This window comes from Trichosurus vulpecula, chromosome 4 (genome assembly GCF_011100635.1).
Source record: "Trichosurus vulpecula isolate mTriVul1 chromosome 4, mTriVul1.pri, whole genome shotgun sequence".
NCBI lineage: Eukaryota > Metazoa > Chordata > Mammalia > Diprotodontia > Phalangeridae > Trichosurus > Trichosurus vulpecula.
The window spans coordinates 78,074,927-78,094,798 of NC_050576.1; the positions used below are offsets into that span (position 1 = coordinate 78,074,927).

Sequence of the window (19,872 nt, forward strand, 5' to 3'; positions counted from 1 at the left end):
AGAATCGGCCCATGCCCGCAAAGATCTCTGTTTATCTTTTCTTTCTTCCTTGGTCTTTCATAAAACTGAATACCTCAAATCCAGTGTGCCTTCTGCAGGTCTAACTAGACCCCTTAGAGGAAACAACGGTCAACTTCTCTTGGTGGAAGTAATCGTCTATTGTTTTTCACTATATATTGTAAAAAAAAATTATTTTGTAAAACAGTAATTATAGGATGCTAGAGAATCACTGCCTTAGGGACATTTATTTGTTGAATTGTAAAAGAGAAGCTGGGGGAAATACACAGAACGGGTAACCTGAGCCAATGTAACTGAGAACTTAGACTAAATAGTCCCTAAGAAACTGAGTCCAGGTGCTAGCCTACAGGCTTAGGTAAAGAAAATTCATTTCCCTGAAAGGTAAAAAGAGCCCTAACCTCAAGCTAGTGAAGTACTTTATGTAAATTAAAGAGGACAAAGAAACTGGGGAAAAGAAGAACTTTTAGAATCCCAAAGTCATGGGGACCTCCAGGAGGAACAAAACAGATTTCAGCAAGATCTGTGTATGATGTCCAAAGGCTAAGGGTGGCATCTTTAGTATCTTTATCCTCATTTTTAAAAATATATCTTTAGTTCATTCACTGAAGGCTTGCTTTGATGCCTTCTTTTGATTCAGAGGCCCAGCAATGGCCATTGAAGTTGGGGCAGCTTTCCCTCTACCCCTACTCTCTTCATTCCATTCCTTCACGCATCTCTTTTTCTTCACTTTAACTTTCAAAAGTAAAGACAAGTACAATTTCTAATCTTCGCATTCTAATAATGTGATACCCCTCTTTTATAGGCAGCTAACACCAGTCTCTAATACTAATAATAGGTTTTTTTTATACTTTTTCTAGTTGTACATCCAGAAATTTATGAACTATGTAATCAAACTGGGTGAGTATGTCTTTCTTCCATTTCCTGTATTACAGGGCGTTACAAAGACCGTAGAAATAGAAAATACATCCCTGACTTTTTGAAATTTGTAAAATGCTAAACACTGAATTTTTTGGAAAATAAATTTCCCTCCTATTATTGTTCTGCTCCAGACAACTCCCAAGACTAGCTCTAGATAAATTTTGAAACGGACATAATTATAGTCAACCCTCTGGGGCTCCTCCTTTCTATACTCTCACAGCTTTGTCAAGTTAATAAGTGCTTATTAAGTACCTACTATATGCCAAGCATTGTAAACTCTGGGAATATGAAGAAAGGAAGAAACACTGTCTAGGCCTTCAAGGAGCTCATAGTCTAATGGGGGTAAACAGCCATGTACAAACAAGATATATACAGGATAAACTAGAACTGATCAAGAGAAGAAGAATACCAGCATTAAGGGGGATAAGGAAAGCCTCCTTATAAAGGTAATAGGGAGCTGCTGGAGTTTATTGAATTGGGGGAGGTACATGGTCAGACCTAGGCTTTACGGCTGAGTGGAGGATGGATTGGGGTGGGGAGAGACTTGATATAGGGAAACTTGATATAGGTTATTGCCATAGACCAGGCATAAGGTGATGAGGGCCTGCATCAGGTTGCAGTATCAGAGGAGAGAAGGGAGAATGAACAAGAGAAGCTGTGAAGGCAGAATTGACAGGATTTGGAAATCAATTGGCTATAGAAGGGTGAAGGCATTGAGGATGAAACCAGGGTTAGCCTTCATGATTGGGAGAACAGTGGTACCCTTGATAGTAATAGGAAAGCTGTTGGGAAGAGAAGAGTTCAAGATATCTATGGGACATCCAATTCAAGATGTCCATTAGGCAGTTGGACTAGAGATCAAGAGAGAGGTCAGGGCTAAATAAGTTGTTATCTACAAAGAGACGATAACTGAATCCTTGTGTCCTCACCCTGGAGATGCCTACTACCTTCATGCTGCCCTCTGTGTGCTCAAAGTTATTCAACAGCATTCATCCTGGGGCCATTGTCAGCATCCCATGAGTCACCCTGCCCTCTCTGTCAGTTCTTTGCCCCCTCAGCTCTCACTTCTTGAATAGCCCCTATAAGCAGAGCTGGGATAAAGTTTCTATGCACACCACTAAGAATTTGAAAATGGAGGTATAGAGCCTCTCGTTCTTTCATTCAGTAAGCTTTTATTTACCACCTACCATGTGCCATGCACTGTGCTAGGTACCTGAAATACAAAGATTAAAAAATGAAAGTTTTCCCTTCAAGAAGTTTACATTCTATTTGAAAGAAACAACATGGTCACCACAAAGTCAATAAAAATATGAAATATGTACAAAGTAACTTCCTGAGAGGAAGACAGTAGCTACTGATGAGGATCAGAATAGGCTTCAGGGCCTCTGAATCTTGATTATGACATGTGCAACTTACACAGTAAGGATATTTCCTTGGGGAAGAGCAGAATTTCCTCAACATTTACAAATTGTGCATTCACTTAAAATTTATATTTAAAACATTCTTCAAACTCCCCTTTCTTGTTGGTAACTACCTAGTTTTTCTATCCTCCTGATCCTACCCAATATTCTGACTCTGAGTATATGATAGGCTCATCTTTAAATCTTAGAGCTGAGAGAGCTCCCAGGTCATCTGATCCCCCAGTCAAATCATAGTCCTTCACATGCTTCAGAACAGCCACCATGCCCCCACATCTTCTCTTCTCCAGATCTTTCAATTGATCATGTGCCATGATATCCAGTGTCTTCTCTCCAGTGGATGCTCTCCATTGTATTCCTTCCTAAAGAGTGTTGTTTAATAGATGAAGAGTGAAAAGAACCTAAGTTTAGGTTGAAAAGACCTGGGTTCAAATCCCTCCTCTGTCACTTATTCCACCTGTGTGACCCTAGACAAGTCACTTAATGCTCCACACCTCAGTTTCCCCATCTGCAAAATTAAGTGGTTTGAGGTATCTTTCACCTCTAACTCAATGATCCAATGAACATGACACTCCAGGTCTTGCCTCAACAGACATCAGAACATTTCTATACAGAATGATGGAATTAATCATGCTTGCTTTCCTTCCTTGCCTAGGTTTGGGAGTTGCACAGACAAAAGCTATCATAACTCTTGTCTCTGGAATACAAATGGGTCCACCTCGGTTGCCCCTGCAGAAAGCCTCCAAGGAATTTACTCTTAATGCTGAGGCCAAGCTGAAGAGCCTTGAAAGCCATTGCTTTCACTAACCAGATTGAACACTGAGAGGCCTGGGACCAGTCATACCAGGGTGTCTTTGATGAGATGTACCCACTGTGCTATTACATTTCTCAGGGAATTTTATAATCAGCCTGAACTAAATGCTATTTTTAAGAAGGAGAATCCTATACCAATTGATCAATCAAGTATTTAAAACCTACTATGAGTCTCAAAGTAATATTTTATTAAATGGATAGGAAAGAGGCCCTTTGCATCTACTCTAATGGGATGAAATGTAGTGAGAAAATTGCATCACCCTGGATTCCCCTCACCTGCCTGAGGAGTTCTCTTAGTATCTTGGCTAGATTCTGTGCTTCATCCTTCTTCCTCTCTGTCAGGGTTTCTCAGCTCCAGGGATTTCACAGTATGATACTGGATATTTTTATATTTGCTGGAACTCAAGGGCAAGTCGTACCTTTTCAAAACCAGTGTAAATGGGAGACAGTGTAGCATAGTATGGAGAATGCCAGAGTCAACAGGGTCCTGAGTTCAAGCCTATCAAAGTCTGCAAATATTCATTAAACCAGGTCTAGCCAGGGCCTGAAACCTCTCCTGCCTGAAGGGGTCTCCTCCTCCTGGCTCTGCTGGGATTGCCTCCTGTGGGCCTTGGGAAGCCAACGATACTTGTTCTACCTACCACATAGGCTATTCTGTAAACTTTTTGAAGTGCTAGATAATCTGAGAAGTTATCATGCAGAATCCTACCAATTAGACATCTTCCTCTGTTGTTAAAAGATACTGAGAAGACTCAAGGAAGGTATTACTTTCTCAATCTATACATGCCTTCTTTTCTAGTTCCTCTTCTTAGTTCCTTACCTCTCCTTCAAAATCCCTTCTACCAAACTATGCTATATGTTTTCCAGTAATATTGAGAATCATCATTTTAGAGCTGAAAGAGATCTTAGAGGCCATTTAGTTGAGCAATTTCATTTTAAAGATGAGGTTATTGAAGTTAAGTGACTTATCCTATCGTAAATCTGGTCAGTCAATAAACATTGATTAAGTACCTACTATGTGCCAGGATACTATGCTAAACACCAAAGATGCAAGGAGTTGACAATCTAACAGGGAAAGACAAAAAACCATCCCCTTTACAATCCTGGGAAAAGGTTTACATGGGTGAAAACAGTAGAGCTGATGGCTGAAATGGGAATTTATCATGATTGATCATCCAGTTATCCCTGCTACCCTTTGGCCAAGATTTCTTTTGCCTTCAGGTTTAATGAGGGGAGGGGTGAGAAAGAGGGAGTGTGTAATGAGGTTGCTTTTATTTTCCACACTCTGAACACATCTGTCTTATTTTAGTGGTACTGAAACTTTTTTTAGATTCTTCCTCATTTGTTCTAGATCTGGTTTTACTAGTAACCATGCAACTTGGATGGAATGACGAGTAGAGTGCCAGCCTTAGAGTCAGGAAGAGCTGAGCTGAAATCCCTCAGACACTGACTCTGGGGAGATCAATGAACCTCTGCCTCAGTTTCTTCATCTGTAAAATGATGCATCAGGATTGTCATGAGGATCCAATGAGATAATACATGTACAAAATAGTAACATCCCGTTTCCATCAGTAAGCAAGATGAGGGATGTAACGTTACCTTTATACAGTCAGGTCTACTGTAAAGGCTAAAGGCTGGCCCATGATATCAGAGTGGACCCCTGTGAAACCTAAAAAGTCCCCTTACCCTAGTGAAAAGCTATGTGTTGAAGTGGAAGAAAAAAGCACTGGATGAGAAGTCGAAAGACCCAAGTTGATTAAATTGAAAATAATAATAAGTCATTTATACAGCATTTTAGGATACACAAAGGACTTTCCTTACAATTCTGTGAACTCATTGTACAGGTGAAGAAATTGAGATTTTGTCAACTTGCCCAGTCATTATAGCTTAGTAAGTGTTGGACCTGAGATCCAAGTCAAATCAGCCATTACATGTCATGCCAGAGGGCAAGGAGAGAGCTAAGAGAGCATGCTGCTTCACATCACCATCACCAAGTGGGCCCAAGGAGTGGCTTTGAAGACCGTCAAGGGCATCTGTGATCAGAGAAAGGGGTGAAACTAGGGGGAAATAGCAAAGGGATAAATGGAGGATTCCATTAGTGATCACAAGAAAAATGGAGGGAGGCCTCTAGCAAGTCGGGGAGATGTCCTGGAGAATTTGTGCAAAGATAGGCCAAGAATGGAATAGGATAAAGAATGGTGAAGTGGTAAGTGGCAGGAGGGAGTGCCTCCATGGAGGAGCTAAAGGGCAAGGAAGGCTAATATAAAGTGGAAAACTAGAGCCCCTCTCCTCAAAGAGCTTGAAATGTAAGAGAGGCAAGAGCCGCCTACATAAATGACATCCAAACCCGAGGTATCTAGGCTAGAGCCACCCAGTGCAGCGCAGCAGAACAAGAACTCATCCAGTTGTCTCTCGGTCTCTCCATGTCTTCTAGTTCTCGGTCTCTCTCTAGTTCTCTCTTCTTGCAATTCTGTGTCTTCTCCTCCAAGTTCTATCTTCTTTACAACTCTCTCTTCTCTGAGCTTAATGGCTACCCACAGGGTATATACACCCTGTCTAGGGCCCTGGGGCTTAGCATCTACTTAGCAAAGGGTGCAGGCCTGGAGCTTAGCACCTAGTAGCAAGAGATTGTGGGCCTGCCTACAAACAAACCTTGCCTAATCAAGCTTCTTTTAACTAGCTCCACCTGAGGCCTATTAAAAGGGTGGGGAAGATTTTTAATCACGATTAGCACTACAGTAAGAGACAGGAGGCAAGCAGGAGCTTGGGGGATAGAGGAAAGAGGGAGGCGCAAGGCCAGAGCCCTAAGGAAAGGAAGTGCTTCTGGTTCTGGGAAAGACACCCCTGCACCAGCCCCAAGGTGGGAAGGGAAGAAAGAGATGGGAAAGTTGCAAAATGAACCAAGGAGCTAGAGGACTAGCCCAAAGGACTGGGAAATAAGGGAAGAGTTAATGATGTCAGAGCTTTCTTTTCAGAGTTTGGACTCTGAAGGAGAAAAACATCTCAGGATCAGGGAGTGTGGCTACTGAATGTGTCTGATCTCCACACTCATCCAGCCTCATCTATGCTACAGCCGTCCAGGCCTATCCACTGTTAAAGCATGGTATTAGAAACCTCACATAATGTGGCCCTCCCTTGCACCCTAATCTAATACTACTGTCCCACACACACAAACCTGGGCCCCACCACCATAGGCTAGGGTGTAGCTAAACCCCACTACTCTGTCTCAGGCACTGTGCCTTCGATGTTTATCCATTCTCCACTCTGCCCATGGAATTCCTACTTTTCCCCGAAAATACCCCCCTTCTTTGTCTTGGACTATTACAATAGCCTCCTAATTGATCTTCCTACCTTTGGCATCTTCAACCCCCAGTCCATTCTCCAAACAAATGTCAAAATGATATTCCTAAAATGCAGATCAAAGTGTCACTTCCCCCAGTTGAAAATCTTCAATGGCCCCAACTGCTTCTAAGAAAAAATACAAAATCCACAGCTTGGCATTTCAAGCCCTCCATAACATAGTTGCCTTCTTTATTCCATACCACTCTTCTTCCTAAATTCAGCACTCTTGAGTCGAGTCAAATTGGCCTCTTCCTTATAAGTGGTATTCCATCTCCTACTTTGGGTATCTTTCCACAGGTGAGCTCCCTGTCTGAATTTTGACTTAACAAACTTTACCTCCCTGAGCCTCAGTTTCTTCATTTATCAAATGAGGGAGTTGGAATGCATAGCCTCTGAAGTCTATTCCACCTCTGGATCTACAGCCTCATGATCTTATTTGTTACAAGGATGTGGAGAGGGGAATAAGAAGGCAAAAACTGGGACAGCCATTTATGGTGGAAATAAAACTTGTACATAAGTAAATTTGAAGTATATCCAAGTAATTTCAAAGGAGAAAAAGGCAGAGAGCAGACACCCACACCAATGAGCCATGATCTCAATTAATTGTTAAGCACCTACTATGTGCCAGGCTCTATGCTAAGCAGTGGGGATACAAAAAGAGGGAAAAGACTGTTCCTGTCTTCAAGGAGCTCACAGTCTCATGGGGGAGACAACATTCAAACAACTGTGTACAAACAAGGTGTATATATGAAAAATAGGAAATAATTAACAGAGGGAAGACACTAGAATTAAGTGGGATTGGGAAAGGCTTCCTTTGGAAGTTGGGATTTTAGATGGGACTTAGGAAGCCAGTAAAGGCAATAAGTGGAGATGAGGAGGGAGAACATTCCAGGCATGGGGGACAGCCAGAGAAAATGTCTGAAGCTGAGAAAGGGAGTGTTCCTGGGAGAGCAAGGAAGCCAATGTCACTGGATGGAAGAATACCTGAAAGAATAGCTGGCAGGTAATAGGATATAAGAAGTGGAAAACTAGGAGGGTGCTAAATTGTGAAGGGCCTTGAATGCCAAACAGGATTTTGTATTTGATCCTGGAGGTGGTAAGAAGACACTGCAATTTATTGAGTAGGAGGATGACATGAGGTAGAACCTTCCATTTAAGTAAATCATGGTGATGGTTGAATGGAGAACAGACCAGACTGGGGAAAGACTTGAGGCAGGCAAACTCACCAGTAGGCTATTGGAATAATCCAGGCTTGAGGTGATGAGAGCCTGCACCATAGTGGTGGCAGTGTCAGTGGGGGTGTATCCAAGAGATGTTGTAAAGGTGATGGTGACATGCCTTGGCAACAGATTGGATGTGGGGAAGTGAGATATCGTGGAGTCAAGGATGACACCTAGGTGGCCAGTCTGAGTGACTAAGAGCATGGTATCACCCTCTAGAGAAGTTAGGAGGTGGAGGGTTTGGGGTGGGGGGAGAGGGAGGAAGATAATCATTTCCCTTTGGGAAATGTTTAAGATGTCTACTGGACATTCAGTGTGAGGCCTCTAAAAAGTAGTTGGATATACAAGATTGGAGGTCAGCAGAAAGGTTGGGGAAAGATAGGTAGATTTGAGAATCCTCAGCATAGAGATGGTAATTAAATCCATGGGAGCTGATGAGATCACGAAATAAGGTAGGATAGAGGGAAAGAAGAAAGTGCCCAGTATAGAACTCAATGGGACACATCCGTGGTTAGAGGGAATGACCTGGATGAGAATCTAGCAAAGGAAACTGAGGAGTGGTCAGATAAGTAGGAGAATCAGGAGAAAATGATGTCCTGAGAACTTAGAAAGAAGAAAGTCTCAAGGGGGAGAGGCTGATTGAGGCGTAAACGACTGCAGAGAGGTCAAGGATAATAAGGACCAACATCTGGGTTTTCCAAAGGTGGGAGGCTCTTAACAACAGCTATCCAGAGTCTACCTGGGACACTCTTCCAGTGAGTGAGAACCCCAAACAAAACGCTAACCTCTGAGTTTATATACCCTTCTTAGGGCCTGAAGGCTTCACACCTAATCAGCAAAAGGGTGTGGGCCTAGGGCTTTGCACCTAGGAAACTTAACCAAAGGCACTTGATTACTTTAGCATTCTAAAAGAGAAAACAATAAAAAAAAAAAAAAGTCCCACCTTGCTTAACATTACAAGGTGGTAGAAAGTGAGCCAGTAGACAAGGGAAAGCCTAGCGTGGGAGGTATCTAGCACCCAAGCTTTTAAGGAGGTCATCTGTACAAAGGCATCAGAGAGAGGAGATGGAATATTATGTATTGGGAAGAGTATGACTAGAACAAGGAGTACATGAAGGGAATAATATGGAACAGGTCTGGAAAGGTAGCTAGCTGCATGATAAATTACAAGGGCTTTAAATGCCAGGCAGAAGATTTTAAATTTTTTCCTAGAGACAATAAGGATTCATTTTAGGTGGAGGGGTGACATAGTTAGATCTGCATTTTAGAAATATCAATTTGGTAGCTATGTGGTGAAGGGATTAGAGAGGAAAGAGCTTGGAGACAAGAAGATCAATTGGGAAGCTATTGCAGCAGTCCAGATTAGAGGGCCAAGACAGGAAAGTGTCTCATCAGATACAAAATCCTCTATATGGAGTTCAAGGCCCTTCAGTAACTTAGCAGCCTCCTACCTTTCCAGCATTCTACAGCCTGCCACATACTCTGTCTGTACTCTTCGAGCCAATGACACTGGCCTCCCTGCACTTCTAGGATAAGACACTCTTCTCACTCTAGCTGCACTCTAGAAAACTAGTTTCCTTCAAAACACAGTTTAAGTGTCACCTCCTTCTTGAGGCCTTTATTATTCCCCCCAGATACTGGCAAACCATCCCTGTTGATATTACTTTGTATATTATACAAATTATAGGGGGCTTTAAATGCTAGACATATTATATTGAATTTTATATACTTTTTCAATATATCCAGGCAGCTATGTGGCACAGTAGATAGAGCCCTGGGCCTGGAGTCAGGAAGACCTGAGGTTAAAATCTTGCTTCAGTCACTTACTAGCCATGTGACTCCTGAGCAAATCACTTAATCTCTGTTTGGTTCAGTTTCAGTGAAATGGGGATAATGACAGCACTTTTCTCATAAAGTTATTGTGAGGATCAAATGATCTTTCTAAGTGCTTAGCATGGTACGTGGCACATAGTAGGCTCTATATAAATGCCTATTCTTTCCCCCCTTCATTTTCTGGTTACTCGCTCCTTGATTGCCTTTGTATCCCCATTAACTAGCATGACACTCTTGCACATAGTAGGTGCTTAATAAATGTATTTTTAGCACGCTTCTTTTTTAAATACGTTTTTATGGATGTCTTTTGTTTCTCATATCACCATAGTTAACAACCAAGTACTCCTTCGCTTTCCCCTCCCAGAGAGCCATCACATATAACAAATCATATTTTTAGAGAGGTAAGAAATAAGAGTACAACTGATCAATACATCAAAAAAATCCAAAAGTATTCAATGTATAACACCTGTGGCCCTCCTGCCTCAATTAAGTGGTGAGTTTTGAGTGTCCTATCATATTTCTTCATTTGATTCTTGCTTGATCTTTGTAATTTTGTTATATTCACTTTTGGTTTTCTAGTGTTCTTTCCATTTACATCGTTGTATTTACTGTGTATATTGTTCTCTTGGCTCTGCTTACTTCATTCTGTATCAGTTCATGTAGATCTTTCCATGCTTCTTTATATTCATCACATACATAATTTCTTACAGCACAGTAATATTCCATTACATTCACATAATATAATTTGTTTGGTCATTCCTCAGTTGATGAGTATTGTGCGACAGTCCTCCGGCATAAGAGAGTCCCTCCTGGAATAAATTGATTTTTCAAAAATTGTAACATAATTAGTTTATCATGATTATAGGATATGATAAAAAGAATTATAGGCCATCTGAAAAGATAACTGTTCTCAGTTGGCTATTGTTTTTTATGCTGTCTTCATTTTATTTTCCTTGTTTACAATTCTTAAAAGCATTTTACTGGGGTTTTTGTGTCTATATATCATAAACTGACTCCACATTATTCCTTTTATTGCAGTAGCAATAGTTTACAGTATTTAGTAGATATTTAGTAGTTTATCTCCAGCCTCTTTCCAGGCTGATTACACTTTACTTCTTCTCAGGAACTCTATGTTTCTGTTATTTGGCCTATTTGGCCGTGCCCTTGTACAAGATATTCCAGTCTCTCTGTCTCTTATTCCTGGAATGCTTGCCCTCTTCACCCCTGCCTCCTTTAAAGGGTCAGCTTAAAATGCCACATTCTCCAAGAGCCTTTTCCTTTTCTCTTCACTAAAATCAGTCCAAATTTATTTTGGTATCGTTTGTATTAACTTAGCTCTGCGCAGGTTTTCACCCTCCCAATAGAATATAAGCTCCTCAAAGGCAGGGACTGTTTTGTCCTTGTCTTTCAGTCTTAAGCATCTAGAACAGTTGCCGGCACAAAGTTAAATCCTTAAAGCAGGCTCGTTTTTCAGAGAACTGAACTGGTCCCTTAAAGTACGTGGGAAAATTCAGTCCCATCAAGGAGACATCCTTTGATGTGGAACCAAAGGACCACAATTAGAATGCTTTTTTTCTGCATCTTTGGCAAGTCACTTAAGCCTACGTAAGCCTCAGTTTTTTCATCTGCAGAAATGGAGAGGGGGAGGGTAGCCTACTTCATCAATACCGTCCCTTCTGGTGCCAACATACTATAGTTACTGTTTAGCTTGGGGGGGTGGGGGAGAGGGGGGATGGAATTTCGGACCCAAGCGATCATCTGGTTCAACCTCCACAGTGTGGAGAGAGGAAGAAACTGAGGCTTAGCTTGCCCAAGGTCACGTGATGACTTCGCCGCAGGTTGGCCTTTTCCTGGGTCTGTGTTGTTTCCACGAAAAATCCAGGCCTCTCTTCGCACAATACGTGGCACGCAATCTTATTAAAGACAATCTTAATGCTGACAAGAAAGAGCCTCAGTAGAGAGGCAGTGGGACTCCGGTCCGATGTCCAAGGTCCTCCCCCACGGGAGCGGGCACAAACGGACACCGGCCCCGCCTCCAGAAAAATAACGGGCTCTACTGACCGATAGCCCCGCCCACCCAGGACGATAGCTCTCCCTATTGGTTTCATTCTCCCAATTAGTCCCGCCCACCCCTGCGCCTCTGGCGTCTTTGGTCACGTTCCCCGCCCCCGTGTCACTTAAGCGCACGCGCAACTTTTCTTTCCGCTTCCCGTCTTCCGCTGCAGTAGGAGCCATTTCGCGACGGGCTGCGCGCGGGTGGCTGTGTGTCTGTGGGGCCTCTCTGAAGGAACCAAGCCACGCGCGACTTTCGGAAGAGCAGCACTTGGGGACACGGGGAGAAAGACGGTAAGAAAGGGGAATCATTCCCGTCTTTGGACGTGGCGAGGATGAGTGGGCGGAGACTATTTTGGTTTTGTTTTGTTTTTTTGCTCCTCTGCAGTTACCGCTTTGTCGCTAAGCGCGGGTGAGGAGTGGGGGTGGGGTAGCTTTCGCGGAGTCCCGGATGTTACTGTGCATGCGCGTTCTCGTGCCTACGCGCATGCGTCAATCGGAAACTTCGCTCACCCAATTCAGTAGTCTTACTACTACCTCAAGTTTGTGTGAGAGAAGTGAAAGTGTGTTTTGGGAATCAGGTACCTTTGCCGTCTGTTCTTTCTCCCGGATAAAAACTCGGACTTGGGTATATTTAATCCTTCTTTATGACGCTGGAGCCCCTGTTCGTTTCCATGAGCTCCTAGTCTCTCTAGCATACGAACAGTAACAAACTCCCGTAGTTGTGGTTACTGGCACTTTCCCACTCCTCGGTCTTGGTCGCTGTGTGCTTTCTTTTTTTCTTTATAATACATGAATATGACCCATGATCCACTTAAACAGCACGCGCTTTTTGAATCTTGAGGTCAGTAGTAGGTTTGGTTTTGCAATGGGCCACACACACTTTGGTCAAGCTCTTTATTACTAATTTTGTGGCACTGTTATGGGTCAAAAGCCCCGGTCTCCACTGACCAGACACAAATGGTAGTTGTAAGACTGGTGCAAATTTTCTCTACCAGTAACTTAAGAAAGGCATGTATCTCAGCATCTTCAGATACCTATGTTTTGGGACTATATTTTTGGCATGTAAGAAACCATTATATGTTTTATAGTGAAGACCACCATAAAAACCTTATTTCCCAGGCGAAAAACTCTTACACCAATTGCGAATTTACAGACAAGTTAAAGGATGATTACTTGTAAACTAGTAGGTCATAGAGCTGGAGAGGGATTTCCGGATGACATCTAGTTGAGTGCCTCCCATTCCTCCAGAGCTTGCAGTGATTTGCCCAAGGTATATCAGCCAGAGGGAAAATTAGATCCAATGGCATTCTCAATTGACTACTCCACCTCTGTTCGTAATATAAAGTGATGTACCATGGGTATCCTTTTTTTGGTTCCCCAAATACACTAAAAATATTTCAATAAATGTGTTTCTGATGAGTCAGGAGTGTGAAAGGAATGGGACTTAATAGCGTTAAAGGGGAGGAGGAGCTTACTAGTTGTCCAGAATCTGTAGTTCATGTGCTTAATGGCCTAAGTATAATATTAATTTATTAAATTTGTGTGTAGACTTTAGCTTAAGTCTTAAGGCAGAAAGTACATAGTTGGGTAACAAAAATGTTCTATATACATTTTTTAAAATTTACCCAGTTTTCTCTCTTCCTCTGTGATATGCATTTTGCTGGTGTTTTGAATTTGTTTACATTTTTGACATTTTCTTTCTCAAGGTTTAACAAGACACATCATGGGTGACGTCAAAAATTTCCTGTATGCATGGTGTGGGAAAAGGAAAATGACTCCAACCTATGAAATAAGAGCAGTGGGGAATAAGAACAGGCAGAAATTCATGTGTGAGGTACTGAAACAATATGGTTCTTATTTATGTGATCTATAAGAAATAAGGTTTATGTTCAAAGAAGGGAAATCTTGTCTTTAAAAATAGTTACAAGAAATATAGTTAGGAAGTGAAGTGTAGGGGTAAGAGTGTGTGTGTGTGTGTGTGTGTGTGTGTGTGTGTGTGTGTGTGTGTTTATCTGTCTACTTGTTGAACTGTGTCCATGAGAGGTTCTCTTAGTTTGGTTCTGTTGGGATACCAGCTTAGGCATACTTAAATGTTGACCAGAGTCTCCCTTGTCCGTACCAATAGGGCAGAGCAAGGGAATTGAGACTAATGAAAGTGCAACGAGTCTATCAGCTATATGCTAACTTGTTCTATTAATTATTTCAGGAGTTGGAGCACTTCTGATGTACTATATACATAAGTGCTTGCTTTGTGAGATACAAAGGAAGCTTTCTTTAACTGAATTATCCAAATTTTGGTACTGAATATGCTACTATATGAGTGCAGAGGATCCTGACTGTGTTGTGTGGCAGTTTTTTCCTTAGCTAAATGCTGTGCATGATTATTCAAGCACTTATATGAGTGGATCTATATATTTACCAAGGATTTGTAGAGACAGGGTTTGTAGAGAGCTGTTCTAGAGATTAGATATTGTTAACATTTGCTGATGTCCAGATTCTTTATTAGCTCTTGAAGTAATCTTTTTTTTCTATTTCAGGTTCGAGTGGAAGGTTTTAATTATACTGGTATGGGCAATTCCACCAATAAGAAAGATGCTCAGAGCAATGCTGCCAGAGATTTTGTTAACTACTTGGTTCGGGTGAATGAAGTTAAGAGTGAGGAAGTTCCAGCTATTGGAGTAAGTATAAAATTACCCTGGCCCAATTACATGGGGAAACTCTAGGATACTAATTTTGTCTACTTTGAAACATTTAAAATTTTTCTTCAGATACTTTAGCATTGCTCCAAAAAGCAGCAAGGCCCTGAGCTAGGTTTCAGAAGTTTTGAGTTTTGTTCTACTTTGGCATTTAACTGCTTTGTGATCTTGAGGAAATCCCTGAATTCCTCTCTTACATTTTACACATTGTCAAGATAATTTTTATTAAGAGCTTCATTATGAAAAATAAGTTAGTAAAATGTATTTTTATTATGAACAAAATAGTAATCCCTTTTTGCTTTTTTTGGGTTTTCCTGTATATCTATACATATACTTAACATGATTGGGGATAAACATTTGTTCCATTCTGTTAAACTCTTCCCTTTTTGCTGATATAGTTATCATCATTATCTTCCCAAACCCAACCACCTTCCTAGCTTCTATTTTCCTATGTGAAACCACTATCCTTTCAGTCACCCAGAGTTCTAGAAATCTTGGTATCATTTTTTATATTTCCCCTTTTCCCCCCCTCACCCCTAAACTAGATTCTACCTATTCAGTATTGCTTAGATTCTTCCTTTACTCTTAACACACTGTAGCATTCCCTAATCCTGGCCCTAACTCCATTTTCCTGGATTAGTTATTGTAATAACCTCCTAATTATCCTTTCCCCTTTCTAGTACTTTCCTCATATTACTAATCCACTAATCTGTTCTCTGTACCACTCTGATCATGTCACTCTGAATTTGAATACAAAACAGTGATCAAAAGACATATTTTGAAATCTTTTTATGCTGTGAATTTGGTCCTGTCAATTACATTAAAGTGGTACTTTAAAGAAGTTGCTTCATAATAGAGTAAACTAGCTCAACTGACCCCTTCTCCCTTTATTTTGTAGCCGTTGCTAACCAAATTGAGGGAAGCAGGAGTATCCAGAATGTTAGTCTTCAAGATACTGTACATAGTTAATACTGTTACCAGCAAATGTAATTAGGAAAAGTTAAAATTTGTCATAAAAATTAATCACAAGAGTCTTCTAAGCCAGGATTTTTAAAGGATTTGCTATTTCTTGTGAAATTAGAGGCACTTAAATTTGCAGCTTTCTCTTCTACAGATAGCACCCCCAGTTACTGATACAACTGATTCAGCAGAGGGTGGTGGTGGAAATTTACCATCTAGTTTGGGAGGACCTCTTCCTCCTCATCTGGCTCTCCAAGCAGGTAAGAGTCATAAATTTGTACATCTGTATGTATCTTCTTCCCTTATAAGAATACTCCTTTCCCAGTATATCTCTGTTACTTAGAAAGACAGTAGATAGGATAACAGTTGTGTCTTAAAAACAGTGAATTAAGGATTTTCTGTAAGATAGTGCCTAGCATGGTGATTTGTACATAGTACTTTTATAATAGATCACTGAATGAGGTGGAAAGGACCTTATAGGTCAATTAGTCCAGCCCAGATCTGAACTGGAACTTTTATTGCAACTTTCTTCACCTACTCTCCCAATGGCAACCCATTACTTCCAAAACATAGTAATCCAATTTAGGATTTTATAATAGTGATCTCATTAGCTCCTATGGTTTTAATTACCATCTCTGTGCTCTCTAATCTTATCCTGCCTCAACATCTCTGCTAACTTCCAATCTCACACCTCCAAGGTATCTTGAAATGGATGTCCAGTAGACATCTTAAACTCAGTCTGTCCAAAACAGAACTTATATCTTTCCCATCTTAAGGCTACCTGCCTCCTACCTTCCCTGTTATTATATAGGGCAACTCTATTCCCAGTCCGTCAGGCTTATGACCTGGGTGTTATCCTTGACTCTTCACTATCTCTCTCTGCCACATCCAATCTGTGCCAAGGCCTGTCACTATCACCTTCACAACATCTCTTGGATACGCCCCCTTCTGTGACACCTCTACTACCCTGTTGCAGATGCTCATCACCTTTTTACCTAGACTACTGCAGTAGCCTGCTGGTGGATCTGCCTGCCTCAAGTTTCTCACCAGTCCAGTCCATCCTCCATTCAGCCACCAAGTGATTTTCCTACGGTGCAGGTCCCACCATGTCACTTCCATACTCAATAAACTTCAGTAGGTCCCTATTGCCCCCCAAATTAAACACAAAATCCTCCAGTGTATAAAACTCTTCAGAACTTGGCCCATCCTCCTTTTTCCATCCAGTCTTCTTACACCTTACTCCCCAACATAAACTTCAATCCCATGGCACTAACCTCTTTGCTGTTCCATGAACAAGGCAGTCCATCTCTTAGCTCCTGGAGTTTTTCTTTGACTCTCTCCCATGCCTATAATCCTCTCCCTCCTTATTTCGCTGCCTACTGCCTTACCTGGCTTTCTTCAAGTATCATCTAAAATCCCATCTCTACAGGGAGCTATTCAACTCCTCTTAATTCTAGTGCGTTCCTTTTTTGTCCTGTGTATAACTTGTTTGTATATATTTATTTGTTGTCTTCCCCCATTAGATTATGAGTTCCTTGAACTATCTTTTGCTTCCTTTTTTTATCCACAGAGCTTAGCACCATAATGATACTTAATAAATGTTTTTCCTTACACGTCACACAGGTAGTAAGTGGCAGAGTCATGACTCAGAACCATGAAGTTCTAACTCCAAGTCTAGTACTCTAAACTGCACTGCACTGCACTGCTTTTGTACTCATCTGTTTCTTCTACCTTGCTGTCTTCATGGATTCCCCCTTTGGCTCCTGAATTTCTTCAGGAACATATCTTAAGTAACTGTCTCCTCTTGAACTTGCCTTTTCAATAAGATTTATCCATTTCCTAGTTAAGAATTCAATCATTTAAAAGTTTCAGTGTTCTGAGATGTCAAATTTACCTCCTTGAAATCATTTCCAGTTGTTTATTGCTTATTTTTATGCATGATGTCCCCAAGTTTTGGGGGATACCCTGTATGTTTCTGAGACCATTTCTTCCTCTCTTAGATTACAATCACTTGTGAATTACTGCTTTTATCTGCTAATACTCTTTTTCCTTTGTTTTATCTGCTACTCATTGGTATCTGGCTTGGTAGACATGTGGGTGATTTTCTTCTTCTCTTTCCATTTTTAAGGCCTTTTAATTAGATTGTCTAGATACCGCAGGAAAATGTCGGTCTTCTGGCCTTTATCAGGTGCTTTTTTCGTTCTTGGCAAAGATCTTAACATTTTCTGTTTCTCAAATCATAAACCAAAAATGCAAATTCCATTTCCAAGTACAGTTTTTACCAGCTCATTTTGTAGATCTACTTTATCTTGATCTTTTGCTGCAGTGAAAAAAGTATCACCTAGGTCCTTAAAGTTTTTCATGTTTCCCTTGGATGCTTTCTAGCTTCTTGTAATATGATTTACCCTTCTGTGATTTCCCTACAATTAGGTAATTGTAAGTGTGACAATTCTAAGGAGGCTCTCTAGCTTATCCTTCCTAACTTGCCCCAGGAAGACAGCACATTTTGCTTTTGTTTCACAATGTATCCCTTCGGCAAGGATCGTCTTTGGCCACTGGTTTTTTCCTTCAGACCAGTACTAAATGGCATTTGTTTTGAAGGGTGCCTGTGCATCTACACTTTAATTTCTGGGAGCTCAAGATCTGCTAGTTTCACAGAAGATTCTTCTCTGGGAAGAATCTGTTGCATAGTTCCAAAGGTTCAGTGGTCCTCTACATTGCCTTTTTTTTTCCACTTTTCCCATCCCCCAAATATGACACAGGTTAGAATTACTCTCTTTTGGGATTCGTTTACTATTTAATTTTCTTATTGAAACACCTGATTGCTTTTTTCTAGATTATTAATGCAAAATTATTAATTATTAATTAATGAATTATTAATTCAAAAGACTACTTTTTCACTATCTGAAAGCTAATAGTTTTCTTTCTCTATAGATGGTACCCCAGGACTTGGAGGCTCTGGTTATGGCCCTGGTACTGGTCCTGGTGGCACATGGGATCGTGGAGCCAACTTAAAGGATTACTACTCCAGAAAGGAGGAGCAAGAAGTACAAGCGGTAAGACTGTGATTTCCATTTCTAGAAGTGCAATTTAGACCTTTTAAAAATTCTCTAAGAGAGGTCTTAGCTGAGAATTAATGATTAATTCTTTTAAATATCAATTTGAGGGATCACTTATGATGTACTTTATTCATTCATGCAGATTTAAGCATAAAAGATCTCTGATTTCATTAGTATTCTCCTTATCATTGCAGATTCCAACCAGGTTATAACTTGGTTGATAAGTCCTACAGAAGTGCATTAGGAAACTGGAATTATCCAAGAAAAATTATTAAATGTATGATCTGGTAATAGACAGTAATAGTTCTAGCTATTCTAAAAAAAAACCTTTTAAAGACTTACTATTTTACTAATCTAAGCAAATATATTTGAAGGTAGAATTGTCTGATAAACTAAAATGATGAAAAACTTCATTTTGTGATTATTTAAAAAAATTTTTTTTGCTAGGCATATGTTTCTGTATGGTATTAAGAGCATTATTAGAACCAGATTAAAACTTGTATACCATCAAAAATGTCTTAAACTTTCAGTTTAACAATAATAAACTATTTAGAACCTTGAATATAAACTTGGACAACATAGCTAACAATAGTTACCACATATAATTGCAATGATTGTCTTAATCCTTAGACTCTGGAATCAGAAGAAGTAGACTTAAATGCTGGTCTTCATGGAAACTGGACCTTGGAAAATGCTAAGGCTCGGCTGAACCAGTTTTTCCAAAAGGAGAAGGTCCAGGGAGAATATAAATACACCCAAGTGGGTCCTGATCACAACAGGTTTGCTTGTTTCGCTCTTTTCCTTTTATAGTAAGTTAGAGTTAAGTTTGGGGGATAGTATTGTTGAAGTCTATTTTGTGTACCTGTTGGCTGGTCTGGCTTCTGGATTAGCAAAGGTGACATTTGATAAGATAATTTACTTAGTACAAGAATTTCCATTGGTCTTTAATGTTCAAGTTGTCATGTCGAGCATTTGGAAAACATGACTTAAGATGTGATGGAAGTCCATTTCTCAGCAGAAATGCTGTCTGTGATGTCAGACCTTCAAGGTGCTGATTTTTGGGGTATTGGAGGCAAAGTTGGTGGATCTGAATGGTTTGGTCCTGGCTGACTTAAAAGATTTATAAAGAAAATGCCTGTATTGTTGGTTTCCACTGACCTTAATCATTTTAGATGGTCAGAGGTGACCTTTAAAGTGGTATTTCCATTGTTTTTTTTCTTTTAACATCTTAGGTTTCCTGAACATAAGTTAGATTGCACCTGGATGTGCAACCAAATGGCACTTCAATATTTTCCACTTTCAAAGTGGCCCCTCCTCTTAAAGATCCCTGTTGAAATTGAGAGCCTTGTTTGAAAGGTGATTAAGGAAAGCCTTGTTTTTGCATGTGTGTTTAATTGGCATATGTAGGGGCTTTACGGTTTTGTCTATCTGTTAGTTGCTGGGCTGTTTTCATGAGGATTTTAGAGGCATCTTCCCCCAGTAGTCTCGATAATGATACTGAATGCTTTTCAAAAATCTATTGCTGATTATCAGATTTGTA

The 19,872-nt window shown here is 40.5% G+C and overlaps 2 protein-coding genes across 4 annotated transcripts in view; both read left to right on the forward strand.

Moving 5' to 3' along the window:
• Nucleotides 1–4,109, forward strand: part of NPL (N-acetylneuraminate pyruvate lyase) — a 52,686-nt gene extending 48,577 nt beyond the window's left edge. For both annotated transcript variants that reach the window (XM_036757470.1, XM_036757471.1), the window contains 2 exons: nucleotides 876–915; nucleotides 3,010–4,109. In XM_036757470.1, coding sequence (XP_036613365.1) covers nucleotides 876–915; nucleotides 3,010–3,161 — 192 coding nt within the window. In that variant the 3' untranslated portion in view covers nucleotides 3,162–4,109. The remainder of the gene's footprint in view (nucleotides 1–875; nucleotides 916–3,009) is intronic.
• A 7,657-nt stretch (nucleotides 4,110–11,766) lies between these two features.
• The window catches only part of DHX9 (DExH-box helicase 9), a 37,320-nt gene continuing 29,214 nt past the window's right edge, over nucleotides 11,767–19,872 (forward strand). Inside the window, exons 1-6 of one of the 2 annotated variants that reach the window (XM_036754404.1) lie at nucleotides 11,767–11,908; nucleotides 13,324–13,451; nucleotides 14,155–14,295; nucleotides 15,428–15,533; nucleotides 18,208–18,329; nucleotides 18,963–19,111. In XM_036754404.1, the coding sequence (XP_036610299.1) occupies nucleotides 13,341–13,451; nucleotides 14,155–14,295; nucleotides 15,428–15,533; nucleotides 18,208–18,329; nucleotides 18,963–19,111 (629 nt within the window). In that variant the 5' untranslated portion in view covers nucleotides 11,767–11,908; nucleotides 13,324–13,340. Of the gene's footprint in view, nucleotides 11,909–13,323; nucleotides 13,452–14,154; nucleotides 14,296–15,412; nucleotides 15,534–18,207; nucleotides 18,330–18,962; nucleotides 19,112–19,872 lie in introns of both variants that reach the window. The other variant, XM_036754403.1, reaches the window with a different exon arrangement.